This window comes from Rhinolophus sinicus, linkage group LG01, assembly GCF_036562045.2.
Source record: "Rhinolophus sinicus isolate RSC01 linkage group LG01, ASM3656204v1, whole genome shotgun sequence".
Taxonomy (NCBI): domain Eukaryota; kingdom Metazoa; phylum Chordata; class Mammalia; order Chiroptera; family Rhinolophidae; genus Rhinolophus; species Rhinolophus sinicus.
The window spans coordinates 108604539-108628844 of record NC_133751.1 but is presented as its reverse complement, the minus strand read 5'-3'; the positions used below and the strand labels follow the sequence as shown (position 1 = coordinate 108628844).

General features: G+C 54.7%; 1 protein-coding gene across 13 annotated transcripts in view; it reads right to left on the bottom strand.

Moving 5' to 3' along the window:
- Positions 1–24306, bottom strand: part of IQSEC1 (IQ motif and Sec7 domain ArfGEF 1) — a 489184-nt gene that overhangs the window by 140998 nt on the left and 323880 nt on the right. For 6 of the 13 annotated variants that reach the window (XM_074334136.1, XM_074334125.1, XM_074334204.1 and 3 more), the window contains exon 3: positions 20021–20065. The exons of 6 other annotated variants lie outside the window; for them this stretch is intronic. In XM_074334136.1, coding sequence (XP_074190237.1) covers positions 20021–20065 — 45 coding nt within the window. Of the gene's footprint in view, positions 1–14084; positions 14232–20020; positions 20066–24306 lie in introns of those variants that run through there. One more of the 13 variants, XM_074334177.1, reaches the window with a different exon arrangement.

The window sequence follows — 24306 nt, the reverse complement described above, 5'->3', positions numbered from 1 at the left end:
TAAAGAAAGAAGTCATTGGGAGCCAGATCAGGTGAGGAGGGAGGGTGTTCCAATACAGTTATTTGTTTCCTGACTGAAAACTCCTTCACAGACAGTGCCGTGTGAGCTGGTGCATTGTCGTGATGCAAGAGCCATGAATTGCTGGTGAAAAGTTCAAGTCGTTTTCATCTTTTTCATGAAGCCTTTTCAGCACTTGCAAACAGTAAACTTGGTTAACTGTCCAAAAAGTACAGATTCATAATGAATTATCCCTCTGATACAAAAAAAGTTAGCAACATCGTTGCAACAAGTTCACGAATTTAATTGTCAGAACTTCGTGTGTGTGTGTGTGTGTGTGTGTGTGTGTGTGTATTTATTTATTATAAGGAATTGTCTCACGTGATTATAGAGGCTCATGAGTCCCAAGAGCTGTGGCTGGCAAGCTGAAGATCTTGAACTCCAGAACTTCTAGAGGGCTGACGGTGTGGTTCCAGTCCAAATGCCAGGAGGCTTGAGACCAGGAAGAGATGATGTTTGTTTGAGTTCCAATGCAGGAAAAAACTGATATCCCAGCCTGAGGGCAGTCAGGTGGTGGTGTTCCCTCTCACATAGATTGTTCTATTCAGGCCGTCCATTGATTGGGTGAGGCCCATCCACATAGGGAGGGCAGTTTGCTTTGTTCAGTCTACCAGAGACACCCTCACAGACTCACCCAGAATAACTGTTAGCCAAATACCTGGGCATCCCTGGCCAGTGAAGGTGACACATAAAGTTACCATTCAGACCGGCCCTCCCCCATGTGAGTCTGTGTCCTCATCTCCTCTTCTTATAAGAACACCAATCACATGGGATTAGGGCTATCCGAAGGGCCTCATTTCACCTTAATCACCTCTTTAAAGGTCCCATCTCCAAATACAGTCACATTCTGAGGTCCTGGGAGTTAGGACATCAAAACACAAATTCTGAGGGACACAACTTGCCCCATAACAGAGAAGGGGCTTAGTTCTTAAGCATTTGGTCCCAGCTCTTTCCTCCTCTGAGCTGAATGGGGCGGGGCATTTGGAGCCCCCCAGGTTGGCATTCTCCTCCCCAGGCAGGCTGACCCATCCGATCACTGTTGTGGCAGGGCTGAGGCACAGAGGGTCACTCACTATGGATGACTCTCACGTGCAACGTCTGGCAATTACAGAAGGCAGAGTGTTTGTTGGGGATGCCCAGTAAGGTCTTGTCCCAGCAAGAATATTCCCCTGAATAAAATCTCCAATATTTTAACACCCATTCCCTGCCCCCACCCCCCCCCCCTTCTGGCCACTAGAGGGTTTTGCTAAGACACAAAGGCTGATCGGGGAGAAGACTGGAGCCCACCATGCCTGTGGTGCTGGCTTCAAACACTTTTTAGATGCACCCGGCCAGGACGTGCTGAGGGAGGCAGGCAGCCTTCCCACTGGGGACATTAATTCCTCTCTCTAAACTTGGGCTGCGTTGGGCGCTGGCTGCTTGATTCTTAAAACTTGACTGGTAATTGTGCTGAAGACAATTCTCAAGACCTTTGACAATGTGGTCACATTGAGCCTTCTGGCATGTACCTCACCCACGCCTCACTCTGGTCCAGCAGAAGTGCCTGAATGAAGAGGACATGCTCGCAGGCAACACAGCATTCCACACTGCCCCGGACACAGACTCTAAGAGTGCACTGCTGTGTGTGTGGGGGGGGGTTTCCCAGAGTGCACTGCTGTGTGTGTGTGGGGGGTTTCCCAGAGTGCAGTGCTGTGTGCGTGTGGGGGTTTCCCAGAGTGCAGTGCTGTGTGTGTGTGTGTGTGTTTCCCAGAGTGCAGTGCTGTGTGTGTGTGTGTGGGGGGGTTTCCCCAGAGTGCAGTGCTGTGTGTGTGTGTGGGGTTTCCCAGAGTGCAGTGCTGTGTGTGTGGGGGGGTTTCCCAGAGTGCAGTGCTGTGTGTGTGTGGGGGTGTTTCCCAGAGTGCAGTGCTGTGTGTGTGTGTGTGGGGTTTCCCAGAGTGCAGTGCTGTGTGTGTGTGGGGGGGTTTCCCAGAGTGCAGTGCTGTGTGTGTGTGGGGGGGGTTTCCCAGAGTGCAGTGCTGTGTGTGTGTGGGGGTGTTTCCCAGAGTGCAGTGCTGTGTGTGTGTGTGTGGGGTTTCCCAGAGTGCAGTGCTGTGTGTGTGTGTGGGGTTCCCAGAGTGCAGTGCTGTGTGTGTGTGGGGGGTTTCCCAGAGTGCAGTGCTGTGTGTGTGTGGGGGGTTCCCAGAGTGCAGTGCTGTGTGTGCGTGTGGCGGGGGTTTCCCAGAGTGCAGTGCTGTGTGTGTGGGGGTTTCCCAGAGTGCAGTGCTGTGTGTGTGTGGGGGGTTTCCCAGAGTGCAGTGCTGTGTGTGTGTGTGGGGTTTCCCAGAGTGCAGTGCTGTGTGTGTGGGGGTTTCCCAGAGTGCAGTGCTGTGTGTGGGGGGTTTCCCAGAGTGCAGTGCTTTAAAATAATCTTTAAAAGATTATAGGAACAGCCCTACATTGCCCAATCTGTTTGTACATTATTGTCAACCCTCGTAAACCCAACCCGAGGCACATAGGGTTGCAGGGCCAGGAAACTGCAGCCTCTTTGGAAATGTTCCCCTTGCACAATAACGCAGGGTTGTAAATAAAAAACAGCCTGTCTTTATGAGCAATTTTGACATTTTGTTGACTTGATCACTGAGCTTTTTGGTGCCCACTTAAAGTCGGCACTTTACAAAGGTGTATGCCTCACTCACCTCCCCCTAACCCGAGTCCTGGCCACCACACCACACACAGGCTATGCTGAGTGCACACAGCATGTGCACGTCCTTTGTGATCAACAGTGTCATGAGGAGCCTGAGAATGGGTCCTTGGACCACTTCACAGATGAAAGAAACAAGTTTTTTCACAGTTCTGGAGGCTGGAAGGCTAACATCAAGGTGTCTGCAGGGCTGGCTTCTTCTTCTTGGCATGTACACAGCCGTCTTCTCACTGTGTCCTCACATATATACAGTAGTACCTCAGTTTGCGAACATCTCCGTTGACAAACACTTCGGTTTACGAACGCCGTAAATTTTATGGATCTATGGTATCACTAGACAGTAAAATTCATGCTAAATTTGCAGTTTTAGAGGTTGATTTTAAAGGTCTGGAACAGATTAATCCACTTTGCATTACTTTCTATGGGGAAACCACGCCTTGGTTTTTGAACATTTCAGAACTCAAATGGTTTTCCAGAACAGATTATATCTGAAAACCGAGGTACCGCTGTATATTAATCAGGGTTCTCAAGAGAAAAAGATGTGTGCACACGTGTGTGCATGTGTAACACAATAATTAAGTTTGTGAACTCGCCCTAGAAAAAGTGCTGCATACCTCATTGCTGACTATTACTACGGTCACCTTCAAAGTTCTCCCCTTGGGAAGCTATGCACCAATGCCAGCACCTAGTCCACGCTTCAAGCAATTTTGGAACTCTTTTTCTGGAATGGCCATCAAAGCTGTCATCATATTACCTTTGATGTCCTGAATGTCATCAAAATGTCTTCTTTTCAATATTTCTTTTATCTTCAGGTAAAGAAAGAAGTCATTGGGAGCCAGATCAGGTGAGGAGGGAGGGTGTTCCAATACAGTTATTTGTTTCCTGACTGAAAACTCCTTCACAGACAGTGCCGTGTGAGCTGGTGCATTGTTGTGATGCAAGAGCCATGAATTGCTGGTGAAAAGTTCAAGTCGTTTTCATCTTTTTCATGAAGCCTTTTCAGCACTTGCAAACAGTAAACTTGGTTAACTGTCCAAAAAGTACAGATTCATAATGAATTATCCCTCTGATACAAAAAAAGTTAGCAACATCATTGCAACAAGTTCACGAATTTAATTGTCAGAACTTCGTGTGTGTGTGTGTGTGTGTGTGTGTGTGTGTGTGTGTATTTATTTATTATAAGGAATTGTCTCACGTGATTATAGAGGCTCATGAGTCCCAAGAGCTGTGGCTGGCAAGCTGAAGATCTTGAACTCCAGAACTTCTAGAGGGCTGACGGTGTGGTTCCAGTCCAAATGCCAGGAGGCTTGAGACCAGGAAGAGATGATGTTTGTTTGAGTTCCAATGCAGGAAAAAACTGATATCCCAGCCTGAGGGCAGTCAGGTGGTGGTGTTCCCTCTCACATAGATTGTTCTATTCAGGCCGTCCATTGATTGGGTGAGGCCCATCCACATAGGGGAGGGCAGTTTGCTTTGTTCAGTCTACCAGAGACACCCTCACAGACTCACCCAGAATAACTGTTAGCCAAATACCTGGGCATCCCTGGCCAGTGAAGGTGACACATAAAGTTACCATTCAGACCGGGCCCTCCCCCATGTGAGTCTGTGTCCTCATCTCCTCTTCTTATAAGAACACCAATCACATGGGATTAGGGCTATCCGAAGGGCCTCATTTCACCTTAATCACCTCTTTAAAGGTCCCATCTCCAAATACAGTCACATTCTGAGGTCCTGGGAGTTAGGACATCAAAACACAAATTCTGAGGGACACAACTTGCCCCATAACAGAGAAGGGGCTTAGTTCTTAAGCATTTGGTCCCAGCTCTTTCCTCCTCTGAGCTGAATGGGGGCGGGCATTTGGAGCCCCCAGGTTGGCATTCTCCTCCCAGGCAGGCTGACCCATCCGATCACTGTTGTGGCAGGGCTGAGGCACAGAGGGTCACTCACTATGGATGACTCTCACGCAACGCCTGGCAATTACAGAAGGCAGAGTGTTTGTTGGGGATGCCCAGTAAGGTCTTGTCCCAGCAAGAATATTCCCTGAATAAAATCTCCAATATTTTAACACCCATTCCCTGCCCCCACCCACCCACCCTTCTGGCCACTAGAGGGTTTTGCTAAGACACAAAGGCTGATCGGGGAGAAGACTGGAGCCCACCATGCCTGTGGTGCTGGCTTCAAACACTTTTTAGATGCACCCGGCCAGGACGTGCTGAGGGAGGCAGGCAGCCTTCCCACTGGGGACATTAATTCCTCTCTCTAAACTTGGGCTGCGTTGCTGGCTGCTTGATTCTTAAAACTTGACTGGTAATTGTGCTGAAGACAATTCTCAAGACCTTTGACAATGTGGTCACATTGAGCCTTCTGGCATGTACCTCACCCACGCCTCACTCTGGTCCAGCAGAAGTGCCTGAATGAAGAGGACATGCTGCAGGCAACACAGCATTCCACACTGCCCGGACACAGACTCTAAGAGTGCACTGCTGTGTGTGTGTGTGTGTGTGTGTGTGTGTGTGTGTATTTATTTATTATAAGGAATTGTCTCACGTGATTATAGAGGCTCATGAGTCCCAAGAGCTGTGGCTGGCAAGCTGAAGATCTTGAACTCCAGAACTTCTAGAGGGCTGACGGTGTGGTTCCAGTCCAAATGCCAGGAGGCTTGAGACCAGGAAGAGATGATGTTTGTTTGAGTTCCAATGCAGGAAAAAACTGATATCCCAGCCTGAGGGCAGTCAGGTGGTGGTGTTCCCTCTCACATAGATTGTTCTATTCAGGCCGTCCATTGATTGGGTGAGGCCCATCCACATAGGGGAGGGCAGTTTGCTTTGTTCAGTCTACCAGAGACACCCTCACAGACTCACCCAGAATAACTGTTAGCCAAATACCTGGGCATCCCTGGCCAGTGAAGGTGACACATAAAGTTACCATTCAGACCGGGCCCTCCCCCATGTGAGTCTGTGTCCTCATCTCCTCTTCTTATAAGAACACCAATCACATGGGATTAGGGCTATCCGAAGGGCCTCATTTCACCTTAATCACCTCTTTAAAGGTCCCATCTCCAAATACAGTCACATTCTGAGGTCCTGGGAGTTAGGACATCAAAACACAAATTCTGAGGGACACAACTTGCCCCATAACAGAGAAGGGGCTTAGTTCTTAAGCATTTGGTCCCAGCTCTTTCCTCCTCTGAGCTGAATGGGGCGGGGCATTTGGAGCCCCCCAGGTTGGCATTCTCCTCCCCAGGCAGGCTGACCCATCCGATCACTGTTGTGGCAGGGCTGAGGCACAGAGGGTCACTCACTATGGATGACTCTCACGTGCAACGTCTGGCAATTACAGAAGGCAGAGTGTTTGTTGGGGATGCCCAGTAAGGTCTTGTCCCAGCAAGAATATTCCCCTGAATAAAATCTCCAATATTTTAACACCCATTCCCTGCCCCCACCCACCCACCCTTCTGGCCACTAGAGGGTTTTGCTAAGACACAAAGGCTGATCGGGGAGAAGACTGGAGCCCACCATGCCTGTGGTGCTGGCTTCAAACACTTTTTAGATGCACCCGGCCAGGACGTGCTGAGGGAGGCAGGCAGCCTTCCCACTGGGGACATTAATTCCTCTCTCTAAACTTGGGCTGCGTTGGGCGCTGGCTGCTTGATTCTTAAAACTTGACTGGTAATTGTGCTGAAGACAATTCTCAAGACCTTTGACAATGTGGTCACATTGAGCCTTCTGGCATGTACCTCACCCACGCCTCACTCTGGTCCAGCAGAAGTGCCTGAATGAAGAGGACATGCTCGCAGGCAACACAGCATTCCACACTGCCCCGGACACAGACTCTAAGAGTGCACTGCTGTGTGTGTGTGGGGGGGTTTCCCAGAGTGCAGTGCTGTGTGTGTGTGGGGGGTTTCCCAGAGTGCAGTGCTGTGTGCGTGTGGGGGTTTCCCAGAGTGCAGTGCTGTGTGTGTGTGTGTGTGTTTCCCAGAGTGCAGTGCTGTGTGTGTGTGGGGGGGTTTCCCAGAGTGCAGTGCTGTGTGTGTGTGGGGGGTTTCCCAGAGTGCAGTGGTGTGTGTGTGTGTGTGGGGGTGTTTCCCAGAGTGCAGTGCTGTGTGTGTGTGGGGGGGTTTCCCAGAGTGCACTGCTGTGTGTGTGTGTGGGGTTTCCCAGAGTGCAGTGCTGTGTGTGGGGGGGGTTCCCCAGAGTGCAGTGCTGTGTGTGTGGGGGGTTTCCCAGAGTGCAGTGCTGTGTGTGTGTGGGGGGTTTCCCAGAGTGCAGTGCTGTGTGTGGGGGGGGTTTCCCAGAGTGCAGTGCTGTGTGTGTGTGTGTGTGGGTGTTTCCCAGAGTGCAGTGCTGTGTGTGTGGGGGGTTTCCCAGAGTGCAGTGCTGTGTGTGTGTGTGTGGGGGGTTTCCCCAGAGTGCAGTGCTGTGTGTGTGGGGGGTTTCCCAGAGTGCAGTGCTGTGTGTGTGTGGGGTTTCCCAGAGTGCAGTGCTGTGTGTGTGTGTGTGGGGGGTTTCCCAGAGTGCAGTGCTGTGTGTGTGTGTGGGTGTTTCCCAGAGTGCAGTGCTGTGTGTGTGGGGTTTCCCAGAGTGCAGTGCTGTGTGTGTGGGGTTTCCCAGAGTGCAGTGCTGTGTGTGCGGGGCGTCTCCCAGCGTGCAGGGCTGTGTGTGGCAGTGTTGTGTGTGTGGGTTTTCCCAGAGTGCAGTGCTGTGTGTGTGTGTGGGGGGTTTCCCAGAGTGCAGTGCTGTGTGTGTGTGGGTGTGGGTGTTTTCCGGAGTGGGGTGGTGTGTGTGTGTGTGGGTGTTGCCCAGAGTGCAGTGCGGTGTGGGGGGGGGGGGTTTCCCAGAGTGCAGTGCTGTGTGTGTGTGGGGGGGTTTCCCAGAGTGCAGTGCTGTGTGTGTGTGGGGGGGTTTTCCCAGACTGCAGTGCTGTGTGTGTGTGTGGGGGGGGTTTCCCAGACTGCAGTGCTGTGTGTGTGTGTGGGTGTTTCCCAGAGTGCAGTGCTGTGTGTGTGGGGTTTCCCAGAGTGCAGTGCTGTGTGTGTGTGGGGTTTCCCAGAGTGCAGTGCTGTGTGTGTGTGTGGGGTTTCCCAGAGTGCAGTGCTGTGTGTGTGTGGGGGGGTTTCCCAGAGTGCAGTGCTGTGTGTGTGGGGTTTCCCAGAGTGCAGTGCTGTGTGTGTGGGGGTTTCCCAGAGTGCAGTGATGTGTGTGTGGGGGGTTCCCAGAGTGCAGTGCTGTGTGTGTGGGGGTTTCCCAGAGTGCAGTGATGTGTGTGTGGGGGGTTCCCAGAGTGCAGTGCTGTGTGTGTGTGGGGGGGGTTTCCCAGAGTGCAGTGCTGTGTGTGTGTGGGGGGTTTTCCCAGAGTGCAGTGCTGTGTGTGTGTGGGGGGGTTTCCCAGAGTGCAGTGCTGTGTGTGTGGGGTTTCCCAGAGTGCAGTGCTGTGTGTGTGGGGGGTTCCCAGAGTGCAGTGCTGTGTGTGTGTGTGTGTGGGTGTTTCCCAGAGTGCAGTGCTGTGTGTGTGTGTGTGGGTTTCCCAGAGTGCAGTGCTGTGTGTGTGTGGGGGAGGTTTCCCAGAGTGCAGTGCTGTGTGTGTGTGAGGTTCCCAGAGTGCAGTGCTGTGTGTGTGTGTGGGGTTTTCCCAGAGTGCAGTGCTGTGTGTGTGTGAGGTTCCCAGAGTGCAGTGCTGTGTGTGTGTGTGGGGTTTTCCCAGAGTGCAGTGCTGTGTGTGTGTGTGGGGGAGGTTTCCCAGAGTGCAGTGCTGTGTGTGTGTGAGGTTCCCAGAGTGCAGTGCTGTGTGTGTGTGAGGTTCCCAGAGTGCAGTGCTGTGTGTGTGTGTGTGTGTGTTCCCAGAGTGCAGTGCTGTGTGTGTGTGTGGGGTTTTCCCAGAGTGCAGTGCTGTGTGTGTGTGTGGGGGAGGTTTCCCAGAGTGCAGTGCTGTGTGTGTGTGAGGTTCCCAGAGTGCAGTGCTGTGTGTGTGTGTGGGGTTTTCCCAGAGTGCAGTGCTGTGTGTGTGTGAGGTTCCCAGAGTGCAGTGCTGTGTGTGTGTGTGGGGTTTTCCCAGAGTGCAGTGCTGTGTGTGTGTGAGGTTCCCAGAGTGCAGTGCTGTGTGTGTGTGTGGGGTTTTCCCAGAGTGCAGTGCTGTGTGTGTGTGAGGTTCCCAGAGTGCAGTGCTGTGTGTGTGTGAGGTTCCCAGAGTGCAGTGCTGTGTGTGTGTGTGGGGTTTTCCCAGAGTGCAGTGCTGTGTGTGTGTGAGGTTCCCAGAGTGCAGTGCTGTGTGTGTGTGTGGGGTTTTCCCAGTGTGCAGTGCTGTGTGTGTGTGGGGGAGGTTTCCCAGAGTGCAGTGCTGTGTGTGTGGTGGGGGTTTTCCCAGAGTGCAGTGCTGTGTGTGTGGGGTTTCCCAGAGTGCAGTGCTGTGTGTGTGGGGGGGGTTTTCCCAGAGTGCAGTGCTGTGTGTGTGTGGGCGGCGGTGTTCCCAGAGTGCAGTGCTGTGTGTGTGGGGGGTTTTCCCAGAGTGCAGTGCTGTGTGTGTGTGGGCGGCGGTGTTCCCAGAGTGCAGTGCTGTGTGTGTGTGGGGGGTTTTCCCAGAGTGCAGTGCTGTGTGTGTGTGGGCGGCGGTGTTCCCAGAGTGCAGTGCTGTGTGTGTGTGGGCGGCGGTGTTCCCAGAGTGCAGTGCTGTGTGTGTGTGGGGGGTTTTCCCAGAGTGCAGTGCTGTGTGTGTGTGGGCGGCGGTGTTCCCAGAGTGCAGTGCTGGGGGTAGCAGTGTCCTGAGTGGCGGCATGTGGCTGCATGGACTACCTCGGTGTTCTGCTCAGCCAGAAGCCTGGGCCTGGGGCAATTCTCCAGCTCCTTGCTGGCCCTCTGTGAGCCCTGGCCACAGGGCACTTGTTGCTCACCACCAAAGACTCTGTTGGATCCAATGCTTACACTCTCCCATCCTGACATCCTTTTCATGCCTTTTCTGCCAAGAGCACTGCCTTCCCTATGCTGATGGGAAAACTCTCCTCATCCCTCAAGACTTGTCTCAGGTCTACGAGAACGCTTTCTAGCTCTCCCTGTTAAAAAGGTCGCTCCCTCTCTTGAATAACAGCCACATTTTCCTTGAACTGGCTCCATTCATAAAAAGAAAACCAGCATTTATTGTCACCTGTGTCTCAGGAACCCTCATGCCCATTAGGTCCTTTTCAGCTAAGAACATGAAGGTCAGAGTGGAGAAGGGATCTGAAGGTCACCTTGGCAGACTTTCTGGAGAGGGCCACAATGCGTCTCCTGTCCCACATGCTCTCCCAGACCGTGTCACTCCTCACAGGAGCTGGAGTACAAGTTGTCTCCCCTGGGACCTGGGAAGGACTGTGAAGCCCCAGTGAATACAACACAACAGAAGTGATACTGTGTGATTCTGAGGCCTGGTCTGGAAAGGTGACATACCTTCTACCTGTGTGTGTCTGTCTCATTGCTTGCTCTGGCAATGCAGCCACCATCTTGTAAGAAAGCCCAGGCCACCTGGGGAGGCCCCGTGTAGGTGTTTGAGCCGACAGCCAGCAGAACAGCAAGGCGGGTGGGAGGGTGAGGTTTCTGAGGAGCCCAGCCCCAGTCTTCAGGAAGTACCATCTGATGTTGAGTAGAACATGCCCACTCAAATTGCAGATCCATGGGAAAAACAAACATGGTCATTGTTTTAAGCCACTAAGTTTTGGGGTAACTTGTTATATGGCCACAGCCAGTGGAGCAGTTACACAGAGCCAGAAAGTGTTCAATAGTGTGACTACCAAGTGAAGCCCAGCAGCTTAGCAGGGCTGATCACTTGGGTGGACTGAGCACATTTCTTTGTGACTTAGGCAGGTCACTTACCCTCCCTGGGCCTCTGTTTCCTTGCCTGAAATATTGGGAAAATAATAGTATTTCATAAGGCTATTGTGACGGTCAACAGAGACACCATATGTAAGGCATTCAGCATATACAAACGCTTAACAAAATGAGTAATAATAGTAATAATTACTACCAAAGGGACTCATTAGATTGGATTCCCAGTTCACCTGACCTCAGGGCCTGTACTGTCCCCTAAAGTCACAAAACCTCTGGGGTGCCCATTGCTGAGCCACTCCTCCCTGGACTGAGCTTCCCAGCTGAGAGCTGCAGCCCAAGGCATAGGCATGTGTTGGGGGCGCCCCCGCCACCTCTGACCACAAGGTACATCTGTCTGTCCCATTTCCCGGGCCATGTGCCCAGAGCTGCCAGCCCGAGGTCACCTCCTGAGGCTGTAGTTTGAGGAGCTGTTCTCACACTGCGTTTGGATGCACCTGGCCTTGGTATTTCCAGCAGAACCATTCCATTAACAAGAGTACCCTGAGGTCTGTTGAGCTCTGGGGACTGGGAGAGGGTTCTGCGCGACCCCCATAATGGACTCCAGGCCAAAGCTGAGTCTGCAGGGTCCACCCCACCCAAGTGGAATGCAGAGATCTGTGAACGTTTCTTTGGTTTTCTAGTTGGAGGAAACAGCTCTGTTCCTCTCCCAGCCCCAGCCCTTGGCAGAGCTCCAGGGTTATTTTACATTAATTTAAGATCACTAATGAAGAATAATTAAGAGCTCCAAGGAAGCCTGCACACCCTGTGTTTAGAAGTGATTAATTATGCATTGTCTGAAAAATACCCCTTTCAAAGTCTGAAGTTTTGGGTGGTTGTCTTAAACAGTAGAATATGACATCAGGAAAAAAGCCAAGTGGCTCCATCTACAAAGCCTTCCTGGGCTTAGATCTGTTTGTGCAAGGACAGCCACCAATTCTTAAGCCCCTACTAAGTGTGGTGCATGAAGTGCTTTCTTGGAGTTGACCCTGTCAATCTCCACAGGAGCCGTGGGAGGCGGGCTAGTACAAAAGCACCCTAAGATGAGTGGAGACAAAGTGACCTTCTGAGGTTTCTGCCAGGACTAGGTCTGCCCCTAAAGCCAGCGTTCTCACCCACCTAACATGTCACATGATTTGTGGACGCTAGTCAAGAGCATCACACGTGCGGTGCACAGTCAGAGCTCCTCAGCTGGCAGCATGGGGCCTCAGCAGCTGGACCACCCGGTGCGATCCCAGTGGTCCCACTGACAGGTCATGCGATTCTGGGCAAATGATTTCTCCCTCCTGTGCCTCACTTTCTTCACCCGGGAAAGGGGATAATCATATTCCCCACTTCTTGGGGATGGTGCAGAGTCAGGACTTAGATGGTGCCTCACACGTAACAGGTGCTCAGTGAGTCTTAGCATTATCCTCCCCACCCCATTTTCCTTTCCAGTCTCACCCCTGATGTGTACCCATTTAGAAATGGCCTCATCTTTGACCATTTCTAAACCATGCCAGGCTCTATCCCACCTCCACGTTTGTTCATGCCATGCTCTCCGGCTACAATGCCCTTTCCTGTCTAGAAAAATCCCATCCCACATCTAGGCCCAGATCAGATGACACCTCCTGCAGGAAGTCTTCCTTGATTCCTCCTAGATGGCTTCCCTCGTGCTGCTGGTATCTCTATGCCACCTTTATTTATCCCCCATCCTTACCTTTCATGGTTTATCAGTGGTTCTCTTCCTCAAGGCTGTGAGCAACTTGAGAAAATATCACCAGCTCTGAATAAGAACCTCCCACAGTAGGTGAGGGCCAAGGAAGTCTCATCGATTCCCCCTGGAGGCTGAGCCAGGCCTCTTACATGGGACCATGCATTACCAGAGGTGATTGTCAACTTGCCATGCCTTCCCTAAGACCTTTCATAGGCTCCCCACTGTGCAGCACAAAGTCCAGCCATTGGTCCTGGACTCCTTTCTCCAACACCCCTCCTAGCTCCATGGCCTCTCCCCACCATCTGAAGACACCTGCCCTTTGAAAGCCTGTGGGTTTTTTCCATGTGCTTTTCCCTCTGCCTGGAACACCCATCCTCCCCTTCCTGGCCCAGACAACTCCTCCACATGTTTCACCTCCCGCTTAGTTGTCGCCTCCTCTGTCAAGGCTCTGACCCTCACTCCTCCCTTATCCAGCTGAGCCCTGTGGGTGGGGCTGTGCCTCATTCGTCCCTCCTGCCCCAGGACCCCTGATTGCTGTGACTTGAAGCTGTGGAGCTTCCGTCTTGGACTAAGACAGACCTGGGTCCAAATCCTGTGGCCACACTTACTTGGCTGCCTACCCTTGGGTATCACTCTATTTACCTGTCAAAGGTGGGGGCTTAATGCCTCTTTTGTGGTGGGATTAAAAGTCAGGTAAAATGGCCTATCCTCAGCAGCCACTTAATAACAGCCAGACTATTCCAGGTGCGCCGGGGCTATAAAAACAAACTCCGGGAGAGCAGTGAAAGGCTAGTCACCTGCACAATGTTTTAATGTGGCTGGTGGTAATCAGAGATGCAGGATGGCCTCTCAACCTGGCAGCCACCCAAGAGCGGGACTTCCTTTCTGAGCTGCCGTGAGACCCTCTGTGCCCGCCTCTTTCGGAAAAAGCCCACTGGAAGAGAAAAGAAAAGCTCCCACACTTTCCCAGAACTGCTCAAATGCTAATAGCAGTGGACTTCACAGAGTGTGAAATCAGGAAAAACTAATTCCCTCAGAATAGCCGGTATTCTCATTCCCTCCTCCAGGGCCTTTCATTACAGGCCCTAGGTGGCCATGGAGACGACTCCATGGTGCCCTTCCTGATGGCCTGGGCACCGGCGCTTCCTGGCCAAGGTCTGATGGGGACAGAACACACATGTGCGAGACACTGTCAGGTGTCTTAACATTTGGGTTGTGGTCTCTGGGCCCATATCATTTAAGGGAGCCATCCCCAAATGCCACTGTACATCATCAGGGCCAAATCCCTAAAGAGGGGAAACAGGCAGAGAGAGGGGACACAAGCCATCCAAAGTCACACAGTGAAGGAAGGGACTTGAACTCTGGTCTTCTAACCTCCAGGCCAAGGATCCGCCCCCTGCCCAATAAGTCTCAAGTCTCTGCTTGGGGACACAGTCAAGCCCATTAGCCACAGGAGACCCCCCTGAAGTCGGAGGAAGTATACTGTGGCAGGGCTGACCTCCTGTGGGGTTAGAGCCCCTCAGGAACAAATCCCCCCCAAGATGATCCCAGCAGCAAGAAGTCATGAAACAGTGCTTGACCACAAAGCACTCTGGGGTGACCACTTCTGCAGAAATCCTACCGATTCAGGGGTGGAGGGAGAGGAGGGTACAATTAAGCAGACCTGTACAGTGACCTGCAGCAAATGCTGCCACAGTTCTGGCCAGTGGCAGGGACCCTGTGCTGAGATGTGGAGGCCCTACCTTCAGCAGGCTCAGGGTGAAAGTTCCTCTGCAGCCCCACTGCCCTAGCGGCAGAGGTCTTCCCCTGAGGGTCTACGTACCTTTTATAGACTCCGTGCAGCGGCTGCAGGCACAAGAACTGCCAGTAATCCAGGCAAAAGGCCTTGAACTTGAGCATTTCCACCTTTCCGTCTCTAGCCACTGGACCACGGTGGTGCCTCCACTGAGACTTGGAAAGGGGCTGGCGGGAGTTGGGGGACTAGCCTTCCGGTTTGCCCTGGTCTTGCCACAAGGCCCCACTCACATGGCCCAGCCCTGCCCAGCCGGCTCCTGCAGCACACGCCTCCAGTACAAAGAGCAGCGCACACAAAAGCCCAGCTACTCGTCCATGCAGCTCACCCGGCAGTCTCAAGCTGCTGCTGTCTCTGGGGACTGGTGCTTCTTGGGGCTCCCTTGGGGCTCTCTGGGGCAAACCAAGGAGGCCCTGGCTGTGCCAAGTTGTGAGGGCCCCTGGCCCATCATCCTGGGGGTCCTGGCTTCTGGGACTCCTGACAGCAGCTCTGCAAGCTCCTTTTTCCAACCTGGCCCTGGGGTTCCTGGTGGCTTCGCCAGTACCTGGCTGGGCAGTGGCCCACTCGCCTGTCTGGCCTGGAGTGGCTGAGTCCAGAAAGATGCAGGGGGTGCAGGCAGGAAGGGGGCGAGACGACAGACAAGCGCAGCCTTGTCTGCCAATTATGTTTGGTGGGATCCCGGTGCAGACCGCATGAGTGAAAACTCACCATGCAGCCACATGGTGTGGGTGGGAGCAGCCCTGCTCTGAAAGGCAGCAGATAAAGACTGACAGGGCGGCCCTGCACGGTTGCCCGGGTGACGGGACACATTGATAAAATCTAAAATGGAACCTCGATGGCAGCAGCTCATTGGCTGCCAGGAGGGGACTCCTATTGCTAGCAAGGGAGGGAGGGGAGCTGCTGAGCTGAGGGTGAGGACAGCCAGGGGCATTGTTCGGCAGGAGCAGGGAAACCACAGGCAGAAGGGATAGCTCTGTGGACCCAGGCCCTGGCCGTCCCAGATGACGAAGCCGAACCACTGGGCCCAGCCCCTGCCTTCCCGTCCATCCTGGCAGGTCCCCAGCTTCTACTCTGGTGGCCCCCTGGCCATTCCCTACACATCAGCTGCCAGGGACCTTAAAATATCACTCTTGTGTTCCATACCCTTGTGTGACCCGCTGCGGCTCTCAGAATAAAGGACAATGTCCTGGCCATCCGCTGGCCCTCCATGACCCGCTCCTGCTGACCATCTGACCTCTCTGAGGTTCCCAACACCCAGATCCCTGGCCCCTGTCATGCCCCCTGATTGACCACACCCTTCCAGGCCTTCCTGCGGTCCGTCTGCCAGAGGGGTCCTCACCGTCCAGACTGTACGTCAGCGCTCTCTCATAGCCTCCCTGGCGTCCTGAATCCCCTTCATGCCACCCCGTGATATCCCCATGGGTTCGCTGCCCAACCCCCAACCCCCGGCTGCAGCAGCAGCCTCTCTGCGGCAGGACTCACCTCCCTTTTCATGGCCCACTCCTGGCTCAGCACAAGCCTGACCCACCAGTGCCTGGTCACCACCGGTTGAAGGCATGAGGACTTGGGACAGCAGAATAGAGTGTCTAAGAGCAGTCAGCCCCTCTGCGATTTCAGGTCCCTCGTTTGCTCAACACGACTGACAAAACTGGAGGCCCCTGCACCCCTATGAAGAGGCCTCCTGACCTTCCCCTGCTCAGATGTGGAAACAGAGGTCAGGGAAGGCCACATCCCCGTGTGCGAGGAGTGATATCCAGGATACAGGGCCTCAGAATGGAGCTGGTGCTCAGCACACATGCCGGGTGTCTCAGGGCTGCTGTGCAACCAGGGGACGGACCCCAGCCTAGACTCTGGCAAAGCCAGGCACCAGTTACTGGCCTCAGGAGACCATTTCCTTAGTCTATCTGGGCAAACACCTGCTTCTAGAGCACAGGTGCTCAGCCATGGGCAATTCTGCCACCACCCCCTCCCTGCCAGGGACGTTTGGCAACGTCTGGAGAAATTGTGGTCGTCACAAATGGACAAGAGTTGCTTCTGGTATCCTGTGACATTTAGATGCTGGTAAACGTCCTACAGAGCACAGGACAGCCCCCACCACAGAGAATGATCCGCCTCCAAATGTCTGCAGTGCCAAGGCTGAGAAACCCTGCTCTACGGGGAATTTCCTTTGGAGGTACTGTTGTGGACGGCTGGCACTGGAAAGGCTTCCAGAGCGGCTCATTCCAAGCTGCTGTACAGCAGGGAGCGTGACACCCACTGACGGGGGCTGCACCAGGACGGGCCCACGCTGGACACAGGATGCCCCACATGGGGCACAGTGAGCCACAGATAACGGGGCTGTGAGCCACAGGGCAGATGGCCAAGGAGGGCGACAGTGGCCATCTGCCACGCACGACGAGCCTATTTGCCAAGGCAGCACAGGACGGACAGCCGGCCTGAAAGGCCACCCTCCCCTCTCCCTGAACAGGGCATTAGTTTCCCTGTCACGACCATGGCAGAGGAAGCTGGCTGTATCTTTGAAAGGAGGCAATTACTGGCTGGGACCTTTGTTTCTGAATTCCCACGCTGTGAACAGGGCCTCCAGAACCTCTGCGGGATGGGCCTGGCCGCTAGGTACTGCCTCCACCAGAGCTCGAGGGCTGGGTTTCTTAGAGGCCCCCACAAGCAGCAAAGCCAGTAGCAGAGGCCAGGTGGTGCTGGGAGGGGTTATGTGGGAATTTTGGGCCCTGGTCCCGGGTCTGGCACCAATATTCCTCTGATCTCTGGATCTATTTTCCTCACCTGTGAAATGGGACGAAGAACCGAGCTCTGCCTGTGTCCCAAGACTGCGTGATGGTCAGAAGTCAGGATGCATGTGACAGTGAGATCACAGGGATGGGGGCAGTTCCCATCTAGCACCTGCCTCTTTGCTGGTCCTCAAACAGGCCAAGCATGCTGTACCTCAGGACCTTTGCACTGGCCATCCCCAGTACCTGGATGCTCCACCTCCAGGGAGTCACGTGGCTCATCCCTCTTTCTTTCTGCTGTCTGGTTAAACGATGCCTCCTCAGATAGGCCTTCTCTGACTGCCCTCCCATCAATCTCTATCCCCTGACTGACTTCTTTGTAGCACTAAAGCATCATCTGACCCAGTATGTTACAGGCTGGTTTCTTTGTGGTTTGCTGCCTGATACGGTAACTCTGCAAAGGCAGCAGGACCATTCCCCGTGCATCCTGAGTGACCGGCATTCACAGTGCTCAGCAAACTATGGCTAAGGAGAGAGGAGGGAAAGGCAGAGCCCAAGGGCCCTGCTGTCTCTGCTCCGACCCCCAGCTCTGTCCTTTAGGGGTGAGAAGGCACTGGGTCATATGCTGCAAGGTGAGGTGAGGCTAACCTCGAGGGACGCTGGTGACTATGGCAGCCCCCTGACCATGACCACCCTCCCTGCCTGGAGACAGCCGGGCCTTACTTTGATGGTGAACTGAATGGTCAAACCTGACAGGACAGGGGACTCATGACAGACCCCACCCAGCATGCAGACACCCCAGGACAAGAGACCCAGAACACTCCCTGCATTTCAGAGCCTTTCCCATCCTGTCCCAGAGTAGGGCACTCATTGGCCAGCTGGCAGAGTGGACTGCTGTCTGCAACGTGGGGGCTGTCAGAGAAGCCAGTGGCTCAGTGGCTTCCAGGAGTTTCCTGAGCTTTTCACCCCGGGCCCAGCCCATCCTGCCATGGACACCCACACCACTGCTGGGGACCCTGGGCCAGCCAGGCAGAGGTGCCTGAGTGTGTGAGCCTGTGTGCAAGAGTGATGGTGCAAAGGTCCAGCTACATGAGGAAAGGAGTGGGTGTGTGTTGTGGATTCTGTGTATGTGATTGTGCAATGCCTATGTGAGAAGTCACGGTACGAGGTGTACACACACGGCTGAGGAGTGTGCTGCAGCATCGGGCAGTGTTCACACCAGGATCTGAGTTCAAATTCCAGGAGTGCTCCACAGCTGAGAATCCTGCACAGGAGACTTCTGTCAAACGGCTAACAGTCTGTCTCACTGTGTAGCTGTGAAGCAGTGGGACACTGCCAGCTCTCATCAAATACATGCGACTATTATTACATGTGGCTGTGGAGTGTCCACGTACAGGCTCATAGGAGAGTGTGAGCTCATGCCTGTGAGCACGTGTGTGTACAGCCCAGCTCTTCATCTCCAGCCCGAGCTGGCTCAGGAAAGCAGTGCCCAGATGGCCACTCCTTCACTTCTTCTCATAGCCTCACGCAGCCTGAGGGCTTCAGAGCTGGTCTCTATAAGCCAATAGTGCCCATTGCACCCCAACACATGGGGCCGGCCCTGCGTGGTGTGTCCACTGCCTCTGAGCCTCCTTTCAGGCTTGCTCAGAGCCCCTCTCACAGAGGCCACACTCCTCCATGGGACTCGGCTGCGCCTGACCCTCTGCCTCCATTGTCCTCACTCCCCACGTGCTGGTCATGTCTGCTCTTCACAGGTCCTCACAAAGCTGCCCCTCCCTGGGGCCCTCAACAACGACCCCCAGCCAACTTCTAGTTACCTCTGCAATGCAGTGCAGACGGCTTCTCTTCCCTGATCCACACCGCTGCCCGGGCCTCGCCCCTGTGCCAGCCCCACTCCAGGGCCTGCTGCCTGTTATTTGTCTTTCCCTGATTCACCCACTAGACTGCAAGCAGAGACCTGTGCTTCCATCCATCCTCTATGCCGCGGCCTCCAACCCTTTCTTGTAAAATCAGACAATGCGTTCTTCTGAAGACATCTCATGGAAGCATTAAGATAAAAGACACATGAGGGCAGAGACCCTTAGACAGCTGCTGCCTCCACCAAGTACAATAAAAAAATCAGTGGGACCCATGGGCTTCACCTTTGGGCTGCTCTAGGCCAGCCCTTTGCAGAACACCAGCCTGGGATCTCAGAAGAACTATCATCTGAGCCCTGGTCCTTGTAGAACCTTCAGCTAAGCTCTAGTCCTCAGGTGACTTTTGGCTGAGCCCTGGTATTTGGGGGACCTTGGTGTTTTGGGGACCTTCTGCTGAGCCCTTGTCCGTGGGGGACCTTCAGCTGAACCCTGGTCCTTGGGGGACCTCCTGCTGAGCCCTGGTCCTTGGGGGACCTCCTGCTGAGCCCTGGTCCTTGGGGGACCTTCAGCTGAGCCCTGGTCCTTGGGGGACCTTCAGCTGAGCCCTGGTCCTTGGGGGACCTTCAGCTGAACCCTGGTCCTTGGGGGACCTTCTGCTGAGCCCTGGTCCGTGGGGGACCTTCAGCTGAGCCCTTGTCCTTGGGGGACCTTCAGCTGAACCCTGGTCCTTGGGGGACCTTCAGCTGAGCCCTGATCCTTGGGGGACCTTCAGCTGAACCCTGGTCCTTGGGGGACCTTCTGCTGAGCCCTGGTCCATGGGGGACCTTCAGCTGAGCCCTGGTCCTTGGGGGACCTTCAGCTGAACCCTGGTCCTTGGGGGACCTTCTGCTGAGCCCTGGTCCATGGGGGACCTTCAGCCGAGCCCTTGTCCTTGGGGGACCTTCAGCTGAACCCTGGTCCTTGGGGGACCTTCAGCTGAACCCTGGTATTTAGGGGACCTTCTGCTGAGCCCTGGTCCGTGGGGGACCTTCAGCTGAGCCCTTGTCCTTGGGGGACCTTCAGCTGAACCCTGGTCCTTGGGGGACCTTCAGCTGAACCCTGGTATTTAGGGGACCTTCTGCTGAGCCCTGGTCCGTGGGGGACCTTCAGCTGAGCCCTTGTCCTTAGGGGACCTTCAGCTGAGCCCTGGTATTTGGGGGCACCACTCTTAGCTGTCCTTGTTCTCAGGGCACGTGTCAGCAGTATCCCTAGTCCCTGGAAGAATTGTAGGGCCAAATAGCGGGGCTAATTTCCCCTAAGGGCTGCTTGGGACCTATCCTAGGTGCAGATGGGAAGCGTGGGCCCAGTGGCTCGAGTGGGCCTACAGAGGAGAGTGCAACAGTACCTGCAGTGGTCAGTGGAGAGGCTGCTTCTGATCTCCAGGGAGCTCCTGAGGTGGGAAAAGTGAGACAGGGTTACTGATGCCCCCCATACAGCACTCTGGTGGCCCCAGGACGGGTCCTGGGGTAGGTGGGCAGCCCTGGAAAAGCATTTGGTGCCCACATGCAAGAAACCATGTGCTTTCTTTCCCTCTGATGGGTGGGTCAGCCAAGAAGCTGCCCTGTCTCTACTCCATGCAGTTCGGAGGGCTCAGTCACAAGGGGCTGTTGGCAACATCAAGTCCAACTGCACTCTTTTCAGTGGGAAAGCTGAGGCCCAAGGTCTCATAGGGAGTCTCCCAGTAGATCTTTGCAGTCATAGCTGATTGACCCAACTGAGGCCTGGGCCTGCCAGCTCTCAGCTCTGCCCACAGGTCCCCCTGCCGCAGACCTCCCCTTCCCATGTGTGAGCTGTCCTCTGACTCCTGACCTTACTCTCGTCCTACTCCCCCTGACTCGCTGCTCCTGCAACACGCCCATCGCATTCCCACCCCTAGGCCTTTGCACTTGCTGTTCCCTCTGTATGGAATGTTCTGCCCCCAATCACCACACTTGACACTCACTTTCCAAGTCACAGACCTTCCCCACTGTGGGGGCAGAGCCCCAGAAAGTAGTTTCCAGGCTCTCAGCCTCACATAGACAGGTGCTGGCTCAGGTAGTAAATGGCCAACTGTGATTGCATGGCCGTCAGCTGTAACCAGTGAGCCATTGGCCACTAATATAACTGCTGTGGCTACGCTAGCGGAGGAAGAGAGAAGGAAGATGGGGCCTAGCAAGAAGATGGCGGCTGGGCTGGCAAGTGTGGATGGCAGTTTGCGGACAGTGTGGATCCAGCCTCCAGTGAGAGTATAGTGCCGCCAGAGAGAATATAGTGGTATGACTCCCCTACCTATGGCTCCGTGGGTGTTCCTTTTTGGCCTCACCATATCCTGCGTTCTTGTATGGGGAGCGGGAGCAGAGACCCCGCAGGCCTCCCTGCATGACAAATGGTGCAGCGAGCAGGGTATGGTGCTGGCCAAAGCTCTCCAAAGGACGGTGGAGCAGTTTGTGTGTATGAACACTCAGTCTCAGGAAGACCAGGAGGAGCAGCTGCCGGAGAGCTGGACCCCCGTGGAGGGGTGGGAGGACGTGGACGGTTCTCCCACCAGCACAGGAAAAGCCATGCAGCTGCTGCAGAGATGGAGCCCCGTGGAGAGGTGGAAAGATGTGGACGGTTCCCCAACCAGCACAGGCCGGAGAAAGCGAAGGTCGTTGCAGCCCTGTGGGCCGGGGAAGTTCCTGCTCAGGCAGCCCGGATGCAGGACTTATAGTCCCAGGAGGTAACGCTTGCTGAGTCCTCCGTGGGAGATGAGGGTGAGGTCAAGGTCATCCCTCACCCCCAGGACAGCCCTGGCGAATGACTATGGACTATGGGGAATTGCTTTCCATCCCTAATTTAATGGACCGCTTGACTGTTTGCTTGGGAACATACCACCATGTAGTGGAACTGGGGGATATTTGCTTTTGTGTTTTGACTGGCCACCATTGAGAATATGTAAGCACCTTGATTGTGAGTCGCTATTGTTCCAGCAGGGTACCCTGAGAGGCCCAGAGAGAGTGGCAGTGCCCTGAGCGCCCTGGCTGAGTCCAGGAAGTCTGGCTGAGCCCTGAAGATACCCTGGCTGTGTCCGGGAAGACAGGTGGTACCTTAAGAAGTCCAGGAAGTCTGGCCGTACCCAGAAGCACTGGTGGTGCCCTGAGAAACCCTGGCTGTGCCCAGAGAGCCTGGCTATGTCCAGGATATTGCATTCACCCCCAGGCTCCTCGCACAGGTCCCCTCGCAGAAGACGCTTGTCGAGTAGATTGTGAGGCGAGAGCCTGTAGGGGTGGAGTGTGGGGGCAGAGCCCCAGAAAGTAGTTTCCAGGCTCTCGGCCTCACATAGACAGGTGCTGGCTCAGGTAGTAAATGGCCAACTGTGATTGCATGGCCATCAGCTGTGGCTAGTTGGCCGTCAGCTGTAACCAGTGAGCCATTGGCCACTAATATAACTGCTGTGGCTACGCTAGCAGAGAGGAGAGGAGGAAAGAGAGAGAAAAATGGGGGCTAGCAAGAAGATGGCGGCTGGGCTGGCAAGCACGGATGGCGGTTTGCGGACAGTGTGGATCCAGCCTCCAGTGAGAGTATAGTGCCGCCAGAGAGAATATAGTGGTTATGATTCCCCTACCTATGGCTCCGTGGGTGTTCCTTTTTGGCCTCACCATATCCTGCGTTCTTGTATGGGGAGCGGGAGCAGAGACCCCGCAGGCCTCCCTGCATGACAAATGGCGCAGCGAGCAGGGTCTCCCACACGACACCCACCTACAGCAGTAGCCTGCCCTGCAATATGCTCACTCTACTGCCCCCTTTTCTCTCTTCAGAGCCCCACAGGAAAGGAGCTGAACCATCTGTCTGTTTGCTTGTTCCCTGCCTGTCTTCCCATCAGTGTCCCCTCCCTGAAGGCAGAGCCTCGTGTGTTCTGGTCACTGTTGGCCTCGCTGAGGGGACTAGTCATGGCTGGGACAGTGTCTCCTTGATCCTGTCCCCTGCTATAAACCTACAAGCCGTGGGCCAGAGATGGTGAGTGCTGCCAGAGATGGGGAAGGATCGCTCCCTGTGCCCCCTCATGGCTGAAAAAACAGGTTCAGAGGGGAACATCATGGCAGGGTCTAACAGCTCAGACTTGGGCAGGACTGAGAGTCGGGTGCGATTCACCAAGCTCCTTCCCCAAGAGGCCCTGGAGTCCTCGCAGACTACAGGTGGGGCGCACCACCGCCATGCCTGGGAGCCCCTGCTTTCAGCTCTGGATCTGGGCCCAAAGCCAGCCCCACCTGGGGTCAGATCCCATCCCACCCCGAACTAGCCATGGATTTAGTGTAAGTACCTTTAGCTCTCTGTGCCTTCGCTTCCTCATTTGTGAAAAGGGAATAAGTAACAGTACATCGCTCAAGGGGCAAACAATGGATCTGGAATGACTGTGGAGAAACAAGAGCCTCTGTCTGTTCTGCCTGAAAGCCTCTGGGCCTGGGACACACCTCCCCCAGGCATGGGCCTGGCTACCCCGGCACTGCCTATCCTGTCTCCTCAGGAGCAGCTGCTGTGACACAGGACACTCCTGGAGGCGATGTCCCTGGCCTGCCCCTCTCCTCTGATGCCTTCTGCAGTGGGACGCCACCCTTCCCGTGGTACTGCCCACCCACTCTCCCCTGCCTAGTGCCTCAGAGGCCTGGTATCTGCTTTGTGTGCCCTGTGCTTGGCACTGTGGATGCTGCTATTCTGAGCCCACGCTGGGTGCCTGCCATGATCAGCTGAGTGTAAGCCTCAGTTTCCCTACTTGCCTTCACGAGAGCCCTGATGGAGGCTCCCCCTTCCACATCTGTGCACTGACCTGCTATTCTGCTACTTCCTGTCCAGCTAAAGCACGGCTGGCGGCTGGACCCCATGCTGAGCAGGTTAGATGCCCCAGAACCAAGCCCTGCCCAGGTGCCTCCTCCTTCTCATCCCCAGATGAAGAAGCCGCAGATGGGCTCCGCTCGCCTGGAGCCAGAGTGCCTGCACACCGTGGGGTCAGCACCTGCTGCTGTGCCAAGCAGGCCTTGCCAAAGATCAAGAAGAAAAGAGGGTGTGAAGGGTGGGGTCAGGATGCCTTCCAGTCACTTCCTTGCACTGTTCACTGTCCTGTGCCCACTCTGGATGGGTGACAGTCGTCTCAGAGGGAGACAGGGCAGGGCTGGCAAGGCAGGCCTTTCCTTCCTCCCATGCCAGGACCCACGCTTGGTGTGGTGAGGCATTCTGGCTGTTGGAAAGCCCCAAGTCTGGACAGGGGACCCAGCTGTCATCCCCCTGCCGGGACACTCAAATGCAGGTGTGCCATGTGAGGCAGTACTCCTATGATGGATGCGAGGGTACAGAAAATGGTGCCAGGGTTCCCAGAGCTCATTGTGCCCGGGCCCCAGGCTGCCTGGCCATGGCATGGGATCCAGGTCCCAGCTCCAGCCCTGCTCTGACGACATCATGGCAACACCCTGGCCTGCAGCAGGCACCCCCTGCTAGATGGTTTTCAAATTCTCCCTCACCTAACTTGCATGAACCTCGTGAGGCACATGGGATCATGCCCCCCCCCCCTTTACAAATGCTGAGAGTGTGGTTTAGGGCGCCGTGTACGTGGGACATCATTCCATTCCCTGCCTCTTTGTCTTGCAGCAAGCTCTTATTCACCCTGTGAAACCCCGCTCA